Source organism: Aspergillus homomorphus, assembly GCF_003184865.1.
Source record: "Aspergillus homomorphus CBS 101889 unplaced genomic scaffold BO97scaffold_9, whole genome shotgun sequence".
NCBI lineage: Eukaryota > Fungi > Ascomycota > Eurotiomycetes > Eurotiales > Aspergillaceae > Aspergillus > Aspergillus homomorphus.
This window is the reverse complement of record NW_020291895.1, coordinates 209,335-227,570: the sequence shown is the minus strand read 5'-3', so window position 1 is coordinate 227,570 and position 18,236 is coordinate 209,335. Positions and strand designations below refer to the sequence as shown.

General features: G+C 51.4%; 6 protein-coding genes across 6 annotated transcripts; 4 read left to right on the top strand and 2 right to left on the bottom strand.

Moving 5' to 3' along the window:
• Positions 1-2,889: 2,889 nt before the first annotated feature.
• Positions 2,890-4,023, top strand: sho1 (osmosensor SHO1; the record flags this gene model as incomplete). The annotated part of the gene is made up of 4 exons (XM_025691624.1): positions 2,890-3,027; positions 3,097-3,252; positions 3,307-3,429; positions 3,499-4,023. 4 exons carry the CDS (start codon positions 2,890-2,892, stop codon positions 4,021-4,023), a joined length of 942 nt encoding a protein of 313 aa, XP_025553423.1.
• Positions 4,024-5,245: 1,222 nt separating this feature from the next.
• Positions 5,246-6,624, top strand: BO97DRAFT_469141 (PQ-loop repeat-containing protein). Its single transcript, XM_025699816.1, has 7 exons — positions 5,246-5,409; positions 5,483-5,603; positions 5,661-5,751; positions 5,814-5,943; positions 5,993-6,049; positions 6,123-6,171; positions 6,245-6,624. Exons 1-7 carry the CDS (start codon positions 5,253-5,255, stop codon positions 6,450-6,452), a joined length of 813 nt encoding a protein of 270 aa, XP_025553422.1. The 5' UTR covers positions 5,246-5,252; the 3' UTR covers positions 6,453-6,624.
• A 1,190-nt stretch (positions 6,625-7,814) lies between these two features.
• On the top strand, positions 7,815-11,131 carry BO97DRAFT_281645 (uncharacterized protein). Its single transcript, XM_025691073.1, has 3 exons — positions 7,815-9,860; positions 9,939-10,594; positions 10,650-11,131. The coding sequence occupies exons 1-3, from the start codon at positions 8,150-8,152 to the stop codon at positions 11,031-11,033; spliced, it is 2,751 nt and encodes a 916-aa protein (XP_025553421.1). The 5' UTR covers positions 7,815-8,149; the 3' UTR covers positions 11,034-11,131.
• BO97DRAFT_281646 (uncharacterized protein) lies at positions 11,132-11,647 on the top strand. Its single transcript, XM_025691074.1, has one exon. It carries the CDS (start codon positions 11,230-11,232, stop codon positions 11,530-11,532), a length of 303 nt encoding a protein of 100 aa, XP_025553420.1. The 5' UTR covers positions 11,132-11,229; the 3' UTR covers positions 11,533-11,647.
• Positions 11,648-12,691: 1,044 nt separating this feature from the next.
• BO97DRAFT_422693 (mitochondrial 37S ribosomal protein mS45) lies at positions 12,692-13,948 on the bottom strand (the record flags this gene model as incomplete). Its single annotated transcript, XM_025696815.1, has 2 exons — positions 12,692-13,390; positions 13,637-13,948. 2 exons carry the CDS (start codon positions 13,946-13,948, stop codon positions 12,692-12,694), a joined length of 1,011 nt encoding a protein of 336 aa, XP_025553419.1.
• A 1,225-nt stretch (positions 13,949-15,173) lies between these two features.
• Positions 15,174-17,443, bottom strand: BO97DRAFT_281632 (RNA-binding protein). Its single transcript, XM_025691072.1, has one exon. The coding sequence runs from the start codon at positions 17,180-17,182 to the stop codon at positions 15,365-15,367; it is 1,818 nt and encodes a 605-aa protein (XP_025553418.1). The 5' UTR covers positions 17,183-17,443; the 3' UTR covers positions 15,174-15,364.
• Positions 17,444-18,236: the final 793 nt, after the last annotated feature.

Genomic DNA, 18,236 nt, shown 5'->3' with positions numbered 1-18,236 from the left:
GGCCATCCGGAAAGTGATGACAGCTCCCAGGTTTCTGTGTAACATTTCGCATCAAGCATTGGCTAATTATGGCCAACGCAGCAGAATCCCGGGGATCTACGGAGGAAACCGGTGTCTTACTCTCGATTTCTTACCACCGTTTTTCCGGTTGGTGGTGTTCGTTTCTCTGTTGTTGATTATCCCCCTGTGCTAGGTATATAGGAAGGGTGTCTGCAGGTTCAGCCTTGCATTGTCCGACTTTGCCGTTTCCAGCAGTGCATCGCGGTTCGTTGAGTGGGATGTTTGGGCTATATTGCTCTTGAGACGAACCATAGCGTCGGATACGGGCATGGGACTTTGAAGGGGATCGAAGTTCTTTGGTTGTGGCCTTGCACCTTGGGGTCCTCGTACTGATAAGCTGAGTATAACCCGATAAACAAACTATGTCGGCATTGAAACTAGATGGGCCAGATTATTCCGTAGGGTTCTGATTGATTAGTTAATTAGCAGTCAGTTCTGACAAATGACTGTAGGTTGAATGCAAACAGTCAAACAGTAGAATCAAAGTTTGAACGGCTCATTCCATCTCTATCTTAAAAATATGACCGGGAGATGATGCAAACCAAACTTCGAGTCGAACCAAAATCTGGAAGGTGGATATATGTACAGTACCTCAGTAGGTAGTGCGTGTTTCAAGTGTGTTTCTCAAGCCACAGGCCACAGGTTAAACCTCAGCCTCGAAGGGGCCAGACGTCCTCCGTGCCTTGCGACCGAATCCACTCGCGTGGCTACTCTACTTTAGTCTAAAAAAGAAAAGGCGAGAGAAGGGCAAAAGCCGCCAAAGAATCATCAATCATCATGGGCGTTGCGTGTGTCGTGCCGGGGCCCTTTTTTTCCCCCTTCCCCCCAACCGGGATTAGACGGACCCAGGTTTCATATAGGAATGTGCATCGATCTTCGGGTTGAGGAGCGTGGGCAATTACGGAGGAGCCCTCTTTCATTTTCTGACAGACTTGCCCCCCTCTCCCTCTCTCTTGACAGGCCTCGATTGCCAATCGACTTTTGGAACTTTGGGGAGGAGGGGACGGGGGAAGTGACATGGCAAATCTTGCCCTCCCCTCCCACTTTTATTATCAAGTTGGTCAGTGGTCAAGTAGTCTAGATACTTTGTTTTGAGAAAGAAGAGAAACGATCATGTGGTAGTCATTAATGGAACCATGGACTAGGATTGGGCAGGTACCAGGTTTGGCCGGGTTCTGGCTTATGCCAGCGATGGACTTGCTTACTATAATTGTTTCGTCAACAATGAAGCAGTTTAGCAGTCCAAGTGGACACTGGACACTGGTACGTAGGCATAAGAATAGTAGCAGTAGTGAAAATCGAGTGTGTGCACGAGTCACGGGCATTTGACTAGCCGTTCTCGAAGGGGCCAAACTGCCTACAAGAGTACAAAGTACAATTGCAGTCAGTCTTTTTTTATTTTTATTTTTATTTTTTCATTTTCTTTGCGGGTTTCGCGTGGAGCCATGAGGGGCCTGAAAATGCCTGAGGTGGTGATGAAACGGGGCCAGTCCGACAGATCATCACCTCTCATTGGCTGGTTCTCTCCCGCGCCATCAGTCAAAGCCGCCCCCGTCCCTTCAGGAAGTTCAGGTACGACGACAACTAAAAGATGTACTAATGGAAACTAAACCAGAATGGAACTGTTAACACGCAGCCTGAGCCTGGATGGAGTCTGTCCGTCCGTTATGTAGATGTCTTACGGGGTAGTTTCTGAGTGTGTCTTGACTGTGCCTCTCTCTCTCTCTCTCTCTCTCTTCTCTTGTCTCTTCCTCTCTCCTTTTCCTCAGGTCTCCATCGAGTCCCATCCCAACTCTGAACAGTCGACTAACTAACTAACTAACTAACTTTCACCTCTAGCTTCTCTCCACGGCTCCAGGTTCCCGGGCTTCAACCTTACTCTATCTGCTTTCTTTCTCATCCTCTCTTTCTCTCCTCAACCTCTCTCTCTCTCTCTCTCACATTCCCTCTCCTTGGATTGTCTATTCCCCTCCCCCTCCCCTCCCTATCAACTTCATTCGTTTGACTTCATTTCCCCTCATTCCAGTCTCTCTCTCTTTCTCTCTTTATCTCTTTCTTGCCCTCTTCTATCTTTTTGTCCTGTCCGTCCCATCCTGTTCGGACACTAACGTTTCAACCTTATCCTTTCGTCTCCAGCCTGGTGCTGCTGTTTCTCGTTCGGCCTCTGCAAGGGGTGTGTGCTCGTTGCACTTCCTCCAACAATACCTCGACCCCAGTCTCTTCTGAGGACCCTTCCTCACGTCGCTCTTTGGATCAATACTGCACCGGTCTCAAGACTGTCCGTATCAATTGCGTTCCTATTCCGATCGCCAGCCGCATCGCATCATTCGACCCTCATTTCACTTGGTCTGTCTCAGAAGTATGTGATGCATCACCCTTCCGGGCACTCGTTAAATTATGATTTACCTTTGATCTTTTTTTAACCCTTTCACGCTCATGTCGGCTGCTCTTTTTTCCTTTCTGCATGACTTGGCTCGGATGGTTCGTGTTGTGGTCGTGCCTCATCATGTCCTCCGCCGACCGTTGCCGATCGATTGACTTACATGTTTCTTTGGACGCTCACGTTCGCCTTTCTACACTTTTGGCTGACTGCGCTGTAGTCCCATCCCTATATCCGTGCTTCCATAGCCACAATCTACGATCGTCATTTCGCCTGTTCGCATTCCACTTTCTCTCACGTTACGGATCAAAGCAAAGGGAACCTGCCGTCGCTGTGCCGCATACCACCAATGAGAGTGAGGTCATAAGTCGCATCGTATCGCCTTGTGAACAACAAATCATCGCTCCAAGGACCATCATATAAAACCTTTGCGACTCGGAACCACATTCATGGTGGCATATTCCTCCCATTCGTTATCGCTTCACAAACCACACCCATATCCAGAACCTACTCGCAAAATGGCGCGCTTCAGACCCAGCAATATTCTCGGCGACCCGTTCGCACTCGCTACTACTTCCATCTCCGTCGTACGTGTCCCAGCCTCGTGGATTTATCTCCCCCCTGGATACCGGCTAATTACCACTTCAATCGCTTAGTTAGCATGGTTGATCGCGTTCATCTCTTCGATTATCACCGGAATTCATGGCGACTATCCTACCTATTCATGGTGGGCCTTGGCCTATGGGTTTTGCATAATTTCTGGGATGGCCGTCGTGTTTGGGACGGATACGGGCGTGGTCTATAACATCGCGGTATGGCTACTTTGAACGGCGTTCACGAGGAGCCCTCAGGCTGATTACTTCTAGATTGTGGGCTATCTATCCGCTGGTCTTGTCTTCTCCACGATCTCAGTGAACTCGCTTGTTTATTCGAGTAATGCAGCCTCGCAAGCTGCGGGCGCAGGATTTATTCTTCTGTCCATGGTGATTGTGCGTTAACTGCCTCACAGTTGACTCGGCAAAAGTTGAGAGACGGTCATATGCTTACAGTGGTTATAGATCATTTGGATCTTCTATTTCGGGTCGAGCCCCCAGGCGTCTCACCGCGGATTTATCGATTCATTCGCCCTGCAGAAGGAAGGCGCCGGCTCGTACGCCAACAGCAGACCTATGTCTACCGCATTTGGAACCCGGCCCGAAACAACCTCGAGCCAGCCGCCCCAGATGTACACATCAGCTCAGCTCAATGGCTTCGAGACTTCGTCACCTGTCTCGGGCTACCATGGTGGAGCCCCCGGATCTGAACACCGCACCTCGCAGCCCCGCTTCGGCAACCCGTCAGCAACGAACCTTGCCCCGCCCGGCAGTGGTGTGCCCCCCGATGAAGTTCCGCAACCAACCGAGTATCCGTACCGCGCAAAGGCAATCTATTCTTACGAGGCCAACCCGGAGGACGCGAATGAAATCAGCTTCACCAAACACGAGATTTTAGAGGTCTCTGACGTCAGTGGGAGATGGTGGCAGGCCAGAAAAGCCAATGGAGACACCGGTATCGCTCCATCCAATTATTTGATCCTGTTGTGATCATTCTGTGTGTTGAGTCGACTATATGATCGTGTTAGCTCGGCATAGGGCCCGTCACGGTGTAACGTCCTTTCTTTCTGCTATTATCTGGTCTGGTTCTCGCCTTCTTGGCTCGTTGCGAGAAGAAAAAGAGATCTTTTTGTTTTGATACCCTTCGAGTTGTATCACTCGGCGCGAATCTGGTTTGTGAATCTATGTTCATGTCTTGATGGCTTTCTGTTGCCTGTTCTTGTTTGGATACTTCTTAAGACACATCTCATTCCTTGTTTTTATAAGTGTGTGTTGACTCATTGGCCCATTTTTTTTTTCTATATGTCCGAGCGAGCGTCTCTGCGCAAGACCTACTCCCTTGCACCTATCACTGGATTCGAGGATGTTCCAAGATGGTGCTCTATTTCTTATACATCTCAATGAAACCTCAGATTGTATATTTTTACTGAACCTTTTCGGGGTCGCCTGAAGGCAGGCGCAAGACTTGCAAGTCGTTCCTTTCCTATTTATTGGTGGATTGACCACCGGCTTTTGGAGGGGCCATGCAGGGTGAAACGATCGTATCTGTCGTGAATATTTTCCTCATGTTTCAATTAAACTCTACTAGGCTTCGAGTGCGATTCTAACAATGGGCCAGGTAGTAGTGCGCAGTCCAGGAGCGATAAGTTCTCTACTCGCGGATGATCGGGGTGTCAACCACGTGCGCAGGCCGGAATCCATCCCACTGGGCTGCCGGTTGGATGGGCAATTGGCTTGATTTATACTTGGGGTCAACCTTGTTTGAAGATGCTTGATTATGTGATTTGCATGGGACACCTTCCAGCCTAACTCATCCAGGAGGGAGTTTCTCATATCAATGTCCGTTCTCGTCTTAGTGCCGGTGCTGCTCCATCGCCCGTTCTTCCAATGATGGGCCTCGTTTCCCGAACCAGCGGATGGCGATGGTCGGGCCAAAACCCCGACAATCGCTCCAAACCCTTCCCCCATGACTTTCACCGTGTGTTATCGCTGGTTGTATCGTGTCGAAGATGATGGTGGAGCATTCATCGAGGAATAGAGAACATGACGAAATTTTCTTCGCTCGAATCTTGTGGAATCTGTCTGTAGACATCTTCTCCCACTCCCAAAAAGCTGTTTCTTCTACTCGCCGCCGGTCAAAATTGCTCTGGTTATAGTTCGGTGTCCTTGATACTTCTTATATCCCTTCATCTGCGGTTGATTCAGAACTACATGTCACTATGGCTGGAGACGGCAATGTCACGGTGGCCTCCAATGTCCTGGGCACCATTGGGACAGTACTCTGGTGCATCCAGTTGATTCCGCAGATTTGGTATAATTGGAAACAGAAGAAGACCGAAGGGCTTCCGCCCCTGATGATGTTTCTCTGGGCTGCTTGTACGTCAATAATCTCCCCCAGCGGCCCTGCTTCTCTTAGTGCCGACGACAGATGGTAATGGTATCGGTACAGGTGCGGTTCCCATGGGAGCATATATGATTCTCCAAGGAGTGAACATACCGCTACAGATTCAGCCACAAGTCTTCGGCTTCTTCTCTGTGGTCAGCTGGGGTCAAGTCTTGTATTATGGCCAGTAAGTTCTTTGGATGTCTTCTTCGCCGTTGCTCGTCTAACCAGCCTGGTGTCGCAGTCAATACAGTCGCCTCAAAGCCACTGCCGTGGTAATCGGCACCTCGATCTTATTCGGTGGCATCGAGGCTCTCTTGATCCTCACCCTTAGAGCACGTGGAACCCGAACGACCCTCGCAAGTGGGCAGCTCGCTAATTGCCATGCAACCCACAGATCCCGTACAATAAAGGAGTAACCTGGCCCGACCTGATCGTCGGCATTGTGGCCGCAATCCTGTTGGGATTGGGACTTATACCGCCATATTTCGAGCTCTGGAAGCGCGATGGCCGAGTAGTCGGATTCAGTGAGCTTTTTCGAGAACTGCAACCAGAGCTGTGGCTAATCTGTCCTAGATTGGGTCTTCTTGTCGATTGACACGTTGGGCGGGTTGTTTTCCCTTTTCGCTTTGGGTAGGTCTGCCTATTTTTCGGGGGAAGTGGCGTTGGGGATGTCCTCTGGGGATGGGAGGCTAACTGCTGGCAGCGGCGCAGGGTTCGTTTGATGTTCTGGGAGGGATCATGTACATTGTTGTGTGAGTTGCTTGCCCCGTTTCTTCTTCGGTATAGGGTATCGAATTGAAACTGACCGTGACGGGTGGTGGACAGCGTCTTCTTGGAGTCGGGGATCTACATCAGTCATATTATTTGGCGGGTACGATACCGCGCAGTGCGGAAGGAGGCGAAAGCCACGGGCAAGAGTATCGATGAGGTGCTTGAAGAGCGTTCTCGGTGCTTGGGCGCTCCTGATGTCGAGAACCCAAAGGGGGCCGTTGTTGGCTCTTCTGAGAGTCAGCAGCAGAGTGGGTGCGATTGAGGTAGGGGTCGAGAAGGTGTGCCATACCCTGGCAGCGCGGTCAAGATGTACCGTATATATTTGAAACCCTGTATAGACACCGGTTCTGTCTGATTGGCGAGACGGCTCTGAACTCTATCTATATCTCCTGACCGATCGCCCTGTGACCCGATGCAACTAGTCTTGTGATATAAAAGCGTACATTGATTCAAATGAAGAAAAAAAAATCTACTGCAGACGATCCAAAGGGCCCAGACCAGGTGGTGCGAGTCAAGAGCCGCATTGTTGTTGCTATCGGTGTAGAAAGACCAGGGAAAATAGTTTCGGCCGGTGAGAAAGATAGCGATGCCGAGATGCAGGTGCATGCATGTAGATGTATTGACAGACCGATCGATGGTGCCTAATACGGGGTATTGTGTAGGATTGGACAATGATTGACTTGCAGCCGGTAGGTCGATGCACACTAACAGACTGATCGCAGAGCGAGCCAGCGATAGAGGATGAAAAAACATAGTCCACGACGGACGGTGAGGCCGCATACTACTCTGTATGTATGTACTGTACTACTTTTACTACGAACCAGCAAGTCAGTGCCAACGAAGCGTGCATGGAGGCCCGGCCCTGACTGAGGCTGGAGGAGGAGGAGAGAATCAGAACTCTTCGTTCCCTCATGAGTCCTCATATCGTTTATTAATATTAAACTGTTCGAGAGCCCGGCGCTCACTTGGGCCCAAGCGCTGGAATTGTTCTTTCTCGAACCGATTTCATCATACTAATCTATTTTAAATTAGCTAGGTACAAGACAAGTAGGTTGTTGTCCCCTGAGCTGGGTGAATCTCAACGGTGGGTTCATGACAGGATTTCTTTTCTAGATTTACTTTGCCTGCCTACATGCTTGCTTGCTTGTCTTCCTTCCTTCCTTCCATTCTTCCCCTCTCAACTCCCCTCCTCTCTCTCTCACTCTCTCTCCTCACACACACTCTCTCTTTTTCTCTCTTCAACAAGACAACTACCAGCAAGTCACAAAGTCACAGACACATGAATTGAATCAATTGCAGTTGTTGGCCGACGTCCTAGATTTTGTTTGCCACCAGATCGTGCCACCACCTCCGCTTATCCTCCTCGCTGGTCACTCTCTTTAGCCCGAACAGCAGAGAACGAAGCTAATCCGGTAATCGACTAGAGCGCCTGTCGTGCCTCATTGACTGGTCATTGGCAGAGATTAACACGAGAGAGAAAGAGAAAGAAAGAGCTTCTTCTTCTTCTTCTTTTTCTTCCTCCTCTTCTTCTTCTTCCTCTTCTGTTCTGGACTTAACTGTCTTCCTGTTCTATCTCTCCTCTCCTCTCTACCCTCAAAGCCATGACGAGTGGCTTCACTTCTGCGCCCCTTTACTCCTCGCCCTCATTGATGCTTGTATGCCAACTGAGCCCGCGGGGGACGCGGTGACCTTCCAGGGTCTGTTCCTTCATTCATCCGCTTTATCACACTCGTTCTTGTGTTTGCTTTTTTCTTTGGCTCTGGCGTGTGTGTTTCAAACATCCGTTCTCTTATCCCATCTAATTCTCCTTCCCGGCCGAAGACTTGTTGTGCCTGGCCATCCAACGGCGTCGGGCACCGTCTACGGAGTCAATTGGAGGAAGTTTTCAAAATTTCTTCTCTAACATCCCATGCCTTGTCACTCCTTTACAATTCCTTACAGCTATTGCTTAATCGCGTCATGCCCGACCATCGGTGGCTTCGACTGAAGGCGAAGCTCTGGCGGCGATCGTCGACATCCTCCGTTCCGGCCGCCACCACCGCCAGCACCGATGGATCTGCTGGGTCCAGCGACTGCAACTTCAGCTCCAGCTTCTCCCACCACGATCACCACCACCAAAACCAGCACCAGCACCACCACCCTCCTCCCTCTCCTCAACATCCCCACCACTACGGTAGTCCTCCGACCCCTTCGTCTCTCCCCCACGATTTCGCCAGTCGAGACAACCACAACCGTACCGACAACGACAACGGACAGCTGCAGGACCCATCGGCTAACGTTTCTCCGTCTGCCGATCAGCAAACTGCCCGCCGCGCACAATCCTGCCAGACTCTGTCTCGACCTCCCGACGACGACGGTCGCCCTCCCAGCCACCCGGTTGCTTCGGATCATCGTGATCCCCTAGCTTCTGCTGCTGTGGGCGACATTTCCCGGTCGCCGATCCCGAGTTCTAGCCGAGGACAGCTTGAAGCTCTTCTCGACGACACCCCAACCGCAAAGTCCCGGTCAGAAGATACGGTCGAAGAGCAACGCGAAGAGAATCGCCCGTCAACCATCCAGCATACGGGCGCCGCATCCTCCAGTGCATCCCGACATCCGCTGCAACGTAAGCCAGTCGATCGCACCTCATCCAGCAAACGTCCCACCTCAAGCCTGTGTTCGGAGCACGGTCATCCCCCACCCGCAACGAGTCTCGCCCCCGATCGCCTTCCCTCGCCGACCCCAACCCCTCCCCCTCCACCGAGCGGTCGCGCCAACTCCCCGTCTCTGCAGCTTGCTCTTAACGGTCCGGGCCCTGAACGCCTGGCATCTGCGCCTCCGGTGGTTGATTCCCAATTACCGGTATTAGATGCAGTTGCGGAAAATCCGTCCGCGGAATCCACAACTTACCAGGTCGTGACTTCGACAACACCTGCGCCCTTTCCAAAGCGCCCGAGTCTCGGTTCTCGTCGTCAGTCGCTGCTTGCGCCGTCTCATCAACATTTGATCAACAGCTTGCTGGACTCTGGGCCAACCGGTGAACCCGAGGGACTTGACAACGGTCGCTTCGCTACCTACGGGACAAGCATGGTTCGCAAGATTTGGGTCAAACGGCCAGGTGGGTCGGCCACATTGGTTCCCATCACAGACGACTTCGTGGTGGATGAGCTGCGGGACCAGGTTATTACGAAGTATGCAAATTCTCTGGGCAAAACCTTTGATGCACCCGATATCGTGGTGCGGATCTCGCCACGAGAAGGCTCCAATCGACAGACTACGCCAGATCGGATCCTGAGCCCAGAGGAGTCATTGCTTAATGTTGTGGACGCATATTATCCCGGAGGGCAAGTCATTGAGGAAGCTCTCATCATCGATATTCCTCAACGGCGCACGCCCAAACCGTCCCCGCGCCCTCAGGTTTACTATAATCAATCTGAGCCAGGCGAGCATGGCGATTACTTCCCCCTCATGCCAGCGAACCCTACGGTCCCTACACCGCCATCACACCCCAACAATTCTTCCGCCAGCGTCAACGCCCATCCGGCACCGTCGATATCGATTCTGACAACCGGTATGGCCCCTCCGCTGCCTTCGCCGGGAAGTCGCGCGAATCGACACCCGCGTCGGCCGCCACTCACTCGCCATACGACGAATTCCCCTACGATGCTAGGCCAGGTGTCAGCTCCGAAAGGTTCGTGCCTGTTTGAATTCATCACTGAAACGTGCATGGCCTCTTGCCCAAGACCTGCGTGCTGACGTTTATGCCTAGATCCGAATGGAGTACCAGGACCGCTATCCTCTCAGCCAGTGCCCTCCATTCCCACTCCTCCTGGTCCTCCCCCCGAGTCGCCTCAGGCCAAATCGCTCACACCGCCTGCGCGCGGAGCATCTCCACGGCCCCGTCCGTCTGCGCCGACCGCGAAACCGAAGAAACCAAGCGCGACACAGTCATTGAGTGGCGCGTTTGGTGGCCTGATTGAGGGCACTGTGCCACCGATCAACGTCTTGATCGTAGAGGACAACAATATCAATCAAAGACTCCTGGAAGCGTTTATGAAGCGTCTGAGTGTGCGTTGGAAGTGCGCTGCTAACGGCGCAGAGGCTGTGAAAAAGTGGCGACAGGGTGGTTTCCACCTGGTCTTGATGGATATTCAGTTACCTGTCATGAATGGACTGGATGCGACGAAAGAGATTCGGCGACTGGAACGGTTGAACGGCATCGGTGTGTTTCCCAAGACTGCTGATGGACGGGCCACGGCCAGTGTGACTTCACCACCAGCCAGCGATCCTCTGAACGAGGAAGACACCTTACACGATCTGTCTTTGTTCAAAAGTCCAGTCATCATCGTAGCCTTGACGGCTAGCAGCTTGCAGAGTGATCGTCATGAAGCCCTGGCGGCTGGCTGCAATGATTTCCTGACCAAGGTATGTTGTCTGGCTTCTTGTCATCCATCCTTTACTAATAGACGTTCCCCTACAGCCCGTGCGATTCGAATGGCTGCAGCAGAAGGTCACGGAATGGGGTTGTATGCAAGCTCTGATCGACTTCGAGGGCTGGCGCAAGTGGCGCGGCTACGCCAACGACAACTACTATTTCCCGCCGACGGAAAGTCATACAAGCCCCATGCAAACCGGACCTGATGTACCCTCGAAGGAACCATCTCCCGCTCACACCCAGTCGCCGACTTCCGCGCTCAGTCAAAATGGCAAGAAAGAGCGCAAGTCACTTCATCTTCCCAAACCCATTGATGTTACACCGGAGGATTCCTCCGGCAGCGGGAGCGGAGAGGGCCTGGACTCACCCAGCAGCCCTGTGACATCTGTCCCATTGTCGGGTACGCCAACTGATGCAGACGCACTCTGATGCAAGTCTGTGCTTTTCTTTCCCCTACAGCACCATCTATCGTACCGCCCACCCTTCCTCTCGTCCCCTTACAACCCTTTGCGCAACCAGCTAGTGTGTATATGTTGTGCCTCTGATTCACTGCATCTGCTATCTTCGTTGTACCCCGCAGCCACTTCGGTCTGTTAGTTCCCCGCGACTTTGTGTGTCTCTTCCCATGGATACCCAGCATAGCCATTGTTGCTCGCTCGATTGTTCTTTAATTGTGTTCTTTTCCGGGACGTTATCTACGTCCATCTATCATCATTTCGATTATTTCCTTTCCCGCCTCTTTGGCCTTCGATTCTTGATATCTCTTGTGTCAGGACCTGGGCGTCCCCGCACCCTATCTTTCTTCTCGTTTGACCAAAAAACCCCCCCTCCGACCCCTTGGAGAACACCCCGTTCTAATTCACCTCGTTTCCTATCTCGAGAACGGGAACCAGGGACGGACATTCTCACGCACACGGATGGAGAATGACTATCGTGCCCTGGGAATGGATTTCTTTTCTCAACCTGTGATCTCTTTCCTACCAGGATACTATACAAGTCTACGCCAGTACACTATATACAATATATATTTGCATATAACCTTCATCTCCATTTTCGTTGTAAGATTGACCGGACACAGAAAGGCAGTGAGGGAGTCGATGCTTGCATGTTGGATAGAGCTAGCTTCTATAGTTATTTCTCGTATTCTGCGCAGGTGTGCTTGCTTACTTGCTTGCTTGCAAGCCATGACATGACATTGTGTATATAGTATGATATGGCTGGCGGGTAAGCAGTCCTAACCTCCGCGCAAGCTGTGTCTCTATCTAGCTTGACTAACAGGTGAGATAGCCTTTCTGGCATGTCAACCTTGAGATGGAGAACCTGGAAACCTGCCGCCGGATTACCGATTTTCTGGTCATCCTTGGGGAATTATTGGAATCCGAACGGGCCAGGTTGATATCTTATTCATTCATGCATCCAAGAACCATGGGTTGATACAATCAAATATTACGCTGCATGCTTTACCATGCAACTAAGTTAGCATTACGAATGAGCTCAGACGCTGAAGTCTCGCCGCGGTATGAGATCCACAATCTTAGCGGAGCGAAGGGTTGTGCGCCAGCCGGTTACAGCGGACTGGAAAGACGACAGAACAGGAAGTATTAAGTATCATCAGAAATTATGTGATTGATTGATTGATTGCTTGGTAAGACCATCAGGTCAAAGATCTCGGATATTGGATCCCGTGAAGGTAAGTGGATGTAGATAGGTAGAGGATCAGGGATCGAAGAAAGGGAAAGGGGGAAGAAAAAACAAAGTGTATAAATACAATACTCCTGCTCAAACGAATCTGTGAAATAGATCCAAAGCCCATCCTGGGGGTGGTAAGAGAAAAAAAAAAAAAAAAAAACAAACCAGCAGGAGACAAAACAAAGCTGGGAAGAGACAAGACCACCAAGGTAGAATTACACACGCCTGTATGATACAGTTTCAACAAGAAACCCAGGACCCATCAATGGCATAAACCGATATATCCATACATTTCGTCTCGAGAAGATCGCTGGTGAAAAAAGGGGCCCCGGAGACGAGGGAGGAGCAGAGGTAGGAAAAGAGAGAGGATAAGAGAGAAATGGCAGAACTGAATGGATTTAGACCTTCACGCGAGTAGGGATCTTGACCTGGCCCTTCTTGCGATCATAGCTCGGGACACCATAGCGGTGCCCAGGAGCCTGGGAACCCCGGCCATTGGCACCAGTGGTCTGCGCGCTGACGACCGCATCTCTGAAGCGGAACTCAAACCGAGAATTCTCGGGCTGAACCTTGTGGATGGTCCGCTCCCGGCGCTGCTGGGCACGTTCCTTGCGCTTCTGGTCGACCTCCATCTCCTGGTCGAGCCGCTTGTAGTACTTCGTGCGAACCAGCCCTGGCTCAGTCATGCCGTGAGAGATACGGTTGCGATCGTTAGCGATCAGGTGGGGGTGGGGAATACGCGCGTCCGCAGGCAAGAGGACCTGTTGCTCGTCTTCGCCCTTGCCGACCGTCTCGATCTGGCGGAAGTCTCCCTGGGTAATCCGGCGGATGGTCTCGTCAGGTTCGGCCGCCATCCGGGCGGCATCCCGGTGGAGCAGAGCGGGAGCACCGGAGAATGCACGGCCAGCGTCGATACGGTTGAATTGCCGAGATTCGGAGACGGGGTAGAAGATTTGAGGGTCGGTCAAGCGGTGGACGGGAAGGTCATTAATGTTTTCGTGAGGGTTGCTTCTATATTCACGAGCATCATCGTATAAGGGGGTGGTGGGGACCATCTCGTGAATGGCACGTGCGTAGGGAATTGCAAGGGATTTGCCCTGGTAGAAGGTCCATTAGCTTTTTCTCTGGGAAACAGAGAGCGTGGACAAAAGAATCTCAAGAGAAGAAGGGGATTGATGCATGTCAGATTTAAAGGCGTTGTAACCATTCCCAGAAGCTGGGTCATAAAGACTAATCGATTTTATAATTGTCTCATCATTGCATCGGCGGAATGAATGTGGGTTGGGGAGAAAGGGAGAGAGATATAGAAGAGCAGAAGAAAAGGACGGGGAAGCAAGCCATACCTGCTCTTTCATCTTGTTTTCCAACTCGACTAGCCGAACCACAGCGGCTACTCTTCTCATGTCTACACCGAGTTCAACACTCACACCCCGCACACTCCTCTGCATCCTCACAACCCGATTGTAAATCTCGTTGCGCAGATCTTCACTAAGGATGGGCTCGCTGCGGAAACTCAGGTTCAGAGGAAAAGGCTTTTCCAGAATACCATTCGCATTTTTCTCATTGAGTTTGGGGTCCAATTTAGAAAGGTAATTGGTTTCACCAGGAGTATGATGCTTGAACTCTGAGCCTTGGGCGTTAAGCCATTTGAACATTTCTCTGCGACGCCTGGTCATTTGCGAAGCTCTCGTGGTAGAAAAAGAGCGTGATAAGGGCCGCGAAGAATGTGACAGAGAAGACGATGTGCACGAAGAGGTAAGTCTGGGAAGAGAGGCGGTGGTGGAGGATGTCGAGGAAGAAAGGCAGGGGATGAGGGAGTTAGAGACCAGCTGGTTCTGTATTCGTTGAGCCATCTTGAGATATAATTGTGCTATGGTCAAGGTATAAAAGATAGCAAAAAGAAAGCGGCGGAAGGGGATGAGGATGAGATTAATGGACGGGGGAATGAGAGAGGCGAAGTCCAATTGATCAGAGGGAGGGAGGTGGGGGGAGGGAGGGTGGTGGTGGTGAACAAGGCGAGGAGGGTAAGTGAATTATTGACAACGCTGGGAATGAGCAGAAGGAAAGAAACTTTTTCGAGAGAGACGGTTGGGTCACGTGTAGCACTTGCCCAAATAGGCAAGCGTCCCTCGGAGCTGAGCATCGGAGCTGCCGCTCCCCTCCCCTCAGCCCTGAGATCTATCAAGGTAGTCCTGTCCTGTACATAAGATCCTACATTGTACGTCCATTACCCTGCGACCGGATCAAACTCACTAATAGCAATCACATCATATTCGGGGAATCTGAAAAGGAAGATAAGAGAGGAAAATGATAATACTAGACAAGCCTCTTTTTGCACCTCCCTATCATTGAGTTCCGAGTTCCCGTTGGCGCATCAAAGCAAAGTGATCCAAAACAAAAGCTAGAAGCAGAGATGTCCCACTGGCCAAGCCCGAGCAATGTCCATATATCAAAACATGACGCTGTGAAAAGAAATGCAAAAGAATAGAGAAACTAATATAGAGCCATGTGCGAGGATGCAGCAGCTAGCCAACAGTAGCCTTCCAGAAGTCTTAAGTGTATACCCATGTCAACGCCTTGCCCCAATACCAAAGATTGGTGGGTCTGATTGGACTGGCTCGGGAAAATGCACAAAAAGAGGAGCAGGGAATCGATCAATGTTTAGCCAAAAAAAAGATAAAGAGAGATAAGGGAAAAAAACAATCAAAAATTAGATCGCAGAAACACAGACTCGGGGTATGAAGATTGCGCATAAAACGAGACAACAGGAACTTGATCAATGTAGAATCCTCACGCACATGCAAGATCCTTCTCCAGAAATAAGCAGACATGTAAGCAGCAGCGCCCCTATTCCCATGCTATCAGAGTGTGCGATATGAAAGCAAAAACACGAAAATCCGCACAGAACCCAGGGCCCCCGAATCCTTACTCCGAGGAAGAAGGTGACCCTCCAAATGCTGATCTAACTTATAAAAACAAGAGCAAAGTCCGAATACGCCAGGTAGCCGAATGGTCATCAAGCATCGCGGACATAGTGTTCCACAAGAACGTAACATCTTTCTTTCTGCCTCTTAACGGCCCATCATATAGTCCGGATAGGAGAAATTGAACCCTCCCAGATTAGGCGCCCCGCCGGTCAGTGGCGGAGGCGGTGAGACCATCGGAGGGATAGAGTTGGTCCGAATTCCAAGGCCCGGGTTGGGGTTGGGGTTGAAAGCGCCGTTGGTAGGGATGGGAGCATGCAAATTGCCGGCGGGATGAATAGGCCCGTTGTTTCTCAGCGCCATGGGTGGAGCGAGTCCAGGCGGCGCTGACAATCCCGGTGGTGGACCACTAACCGTAGAGAACACATGGCTGCTGTGAATTCCACCTAGGCTGCTGCCTCCAGGCACACCGCCTTGGGAGGTCATGGTGTTCGAGGCGCTCATGGAGCCCGGTTGCCCGGACCGTACTCCCAGGGGGTTCTTTGAGAAGCTTAGACGAATCCCGGTCTTGATACTGTTGGACAGCTTGAATCCATATAGCTCATTAAGTGCTTTGCCGGCAGTGCCGACATCGTCAAACTCCACAAAGCACATGGGACCGTTTTGTTTGTTTCGGAAGCACAAGCGTTTGTAACCGCGCTGCTTGGAGAATAAAGCCTTGAGTTCTTCCTCCGACGTATCCGGCGGAAGATTACCCACATATAGGGTGTTGCAGGGCGGATTCATATCGTTCGGATTCGCGGCAGGCAGGCTGTGGCGGTGCATATGCGGATTACCATACGGGAAGCCATGGGAAGCCCCGATATTATTGATCGCCTGCGGGTAGGTGGATGCGGGAGTGGGAACTGCCATATGTGTCGTATTCTGTGGCGTATAGCCCTGAAGCGGTGGCGACGACATGTTGGCTGTAAGGGACATGTTGGCAAACTGATTGCTCAAAATCTGGGGATTAGTTGCACGGCGTCCGGCCGAAACTGCACCGGAATGGCCGTTTTCGGCATAGCCAACTGGATCCTTGAGAAGTTCGCCCGTATCTTCGTCAATATCTTGATCAATCATCGATTTGCCACTGACACGAGGCAGTTCAGGGACCCCGTTTCCGAGCGGTGACTGCGGGGAGAAGATGCTGTGCAAGCGAGAACCCGAATCTGGTAGACCATCACTGCTGGAAGGTCCAGAAGTCGTGTTGAGTTTCTCGAGAGTTTGAAAGGTTCCGTTGAACCGCGATGATTGCCGCGACAAACCCCCATTCACACCTCCCAGCAGGCTACGGGTTGCAGTGTGATCGATAGTGTTCCGTCTGGGTGCCAAAGACGATCCAACCGAACCAGTAAGCACCTCCACAATCATAGTAGCGTCATTTTTGGAGTTCGGTTTTCCATGGAGCAGAGCACGCGCCTCTTCGGCAGCGGCCAGCGTGCCAAAGCGCGCGAACGCACACAGGTATCCATTATCTTCCGGGTAATCCGAAGGTATGAAATCAGCTTCCACGAGATCTTTCGCGAATAGCAGCATGCTGCGCAAAGCTTCGCGACTGGTGTTGCGCGGCAGCTTTCGCATCAAGATGACCCCACCACCAGATCCATTGGCCGGACGGGAGAAGCCATTCAGCGTCTGCGCCGAATCAGCGAAGCGCATGGTGGTTGCAGCGACGGTGTCAAAGGAGGATGAGGGCCCGATCGGGGAGAAGGGGTGAGTGAATGTAGGAGCTAGCGACGAAGAGGCCTGCGACGAGGGCGGATTGTACACGTCGGTCGACATCACATTCTGGGCCGTCGACGGCGGCTGAGAAGCTGAGAGCGACTGGTGAGTCGGCGATGCGCCCGAGGACACAGAAGGGGTGCGCTGAGTGGTGCTGAAAGAGCCGGGACTCGTGCGGGTTGACTGGTTTGAACTGCCACTCATGCCTTGCGGAGGGATAAATCAACGTGTCAAGTCGACCGATTAGTACCCCACGAGCAAACACCGTGAGCACGGGGCACTTCAGAAAGGTAAGGGAGTGAAAGTCAAATGGATGACAGGCGACACCGGCTGGATAGAAACCCAGCAATGAATAAGAATTAGGAGCTGGGAAACGATGCCAGGGACTTATCACGTATAAGTGACCTAGTGACAGATGATAGTCCAAGATAGATGATATGGTCGATGGGTGCGATAGACTGAAACGCGCGCGACGGGACTAGAAAGGCTGCGTTCGGCCGCGTTCAGGAGGCGATAATGCGACAGAATGAGGGATCGATGGCGACGACACAAAGACTGAGCTTTAAGCGGAAGCTGGATAAATGCACGATAACCAAGTCGATGTAAATGATGTGAAGGAGTGATTGTATGATACCGATGAAGGACACTAATAGTAGTGTAGAGGAAAGTTTATGTTATTGGTGGGGTGGTGGGTGACAAGTGTGAAAGGGAAAGAGGCAGAAAGAATATGAGGCAGAGACGGGGAGGGAAGAGAAGGGAGTGGAGGGTGGGAAGAAGAGATGACGAGTATGAGCCAAAGACGGGAAGAGGGAGTGGGAAGGTGAGTAAGGAAGAGGGAAGAGGGATTACTCGGGAGACCGGGGGGAAGGATAAGGTTCGGTTTTGGGGGAGGGAGGAAGGAGGAGGAAGAGAGAGGAGGGAAAATGCAGGGAATGAGTGGGTGCGGACAGAAAAGTAAGAGAGAAAGAGAGGAAGAAAGCAGGCTGGAAAAGAGGAGGGGGAGGGCGAGTGCTCGTTAAGTAGCAGTAGTAGTAAAGTAAGTAAGTAGTAAAGTAGTAGTAAAAGTAGTAGTAAAGGTAGTTCAGCACTGATGTTGGGGATATTGCAAGTAAACGTCGACTATTTCACCCAAATCACAACAAGAATGACTAGCAAAGTTATGCTCAGTTCAGTAAGTAAATTCAGCATCAAACAGAACCGATGGAAGCTGGCTATGATGAAGGTGAAACTGGAACGACGAAGATGATGATGGTGATGA

Excerpts from the sequence above, each read along its gene's own strand:
- BO97DRAFT_469141 (XM_025699816.1), top strand. The coding sequence starts at position 5,253 with ATGGCTGGAGACGGCAATGTCACGGTGGCCTCCAATGTCCTGGGCACC. Across the intron at positions 5,752-5,813 it reads TCTTGATCCTCACCCTTAGA|ATCCCGTACAATAAAGGAGT; the intron begins GCACGTGGAACC and ends TGCAACCCACAG. Across the intron at positions 6,050-6,122 it reads GTTTTCCCTTTTCGCTTTGG|CGGCGCAGGGTTCGTTTGAT; the intron begins GTAGGTCTGCCT and ends AACTGCTGGCAG.
- BO97DRAFT_281645 (XM_025691073.1), top strand. The coding sequence starts at position 8,150 with ATGCCCGACCATCGGTGGCTTCGACTGAAGGCGAAGCTCTGGCGGCGA. Across the intron at positions 9,861-9,938 it reads CCAGGTGTCAGCTCCGAAAG|ATCCGAATGGAGTACCAGGA; the intron begins GTTCGTGCCTGT and ends GTTTATGCCTAG. Across the intron at positions 10,595-10,649 it reads GCAATGATTTCCTGACCAAG|CCCGTGCGATTCGAATGGCT; the intron begins GTATGTTGTCTG and ends GTTCCCCTACAG.
- BO97DRAFT_281646 (XM_025691074.1), top strand. The coding sequence starts at position 11,230 with ATGGATACCCAGCATAGCCATTGTTGCTCGCTCGATTGTTCTTTAATT.
- BO97DRAFT_281632 (XM_025691072.1), bottom strand. The coding sequence starts at position 17,182 with ATGAGTGGCAGTTCAAACCAGTCAACCCGCACGAGTCCCGGCTCTTTC.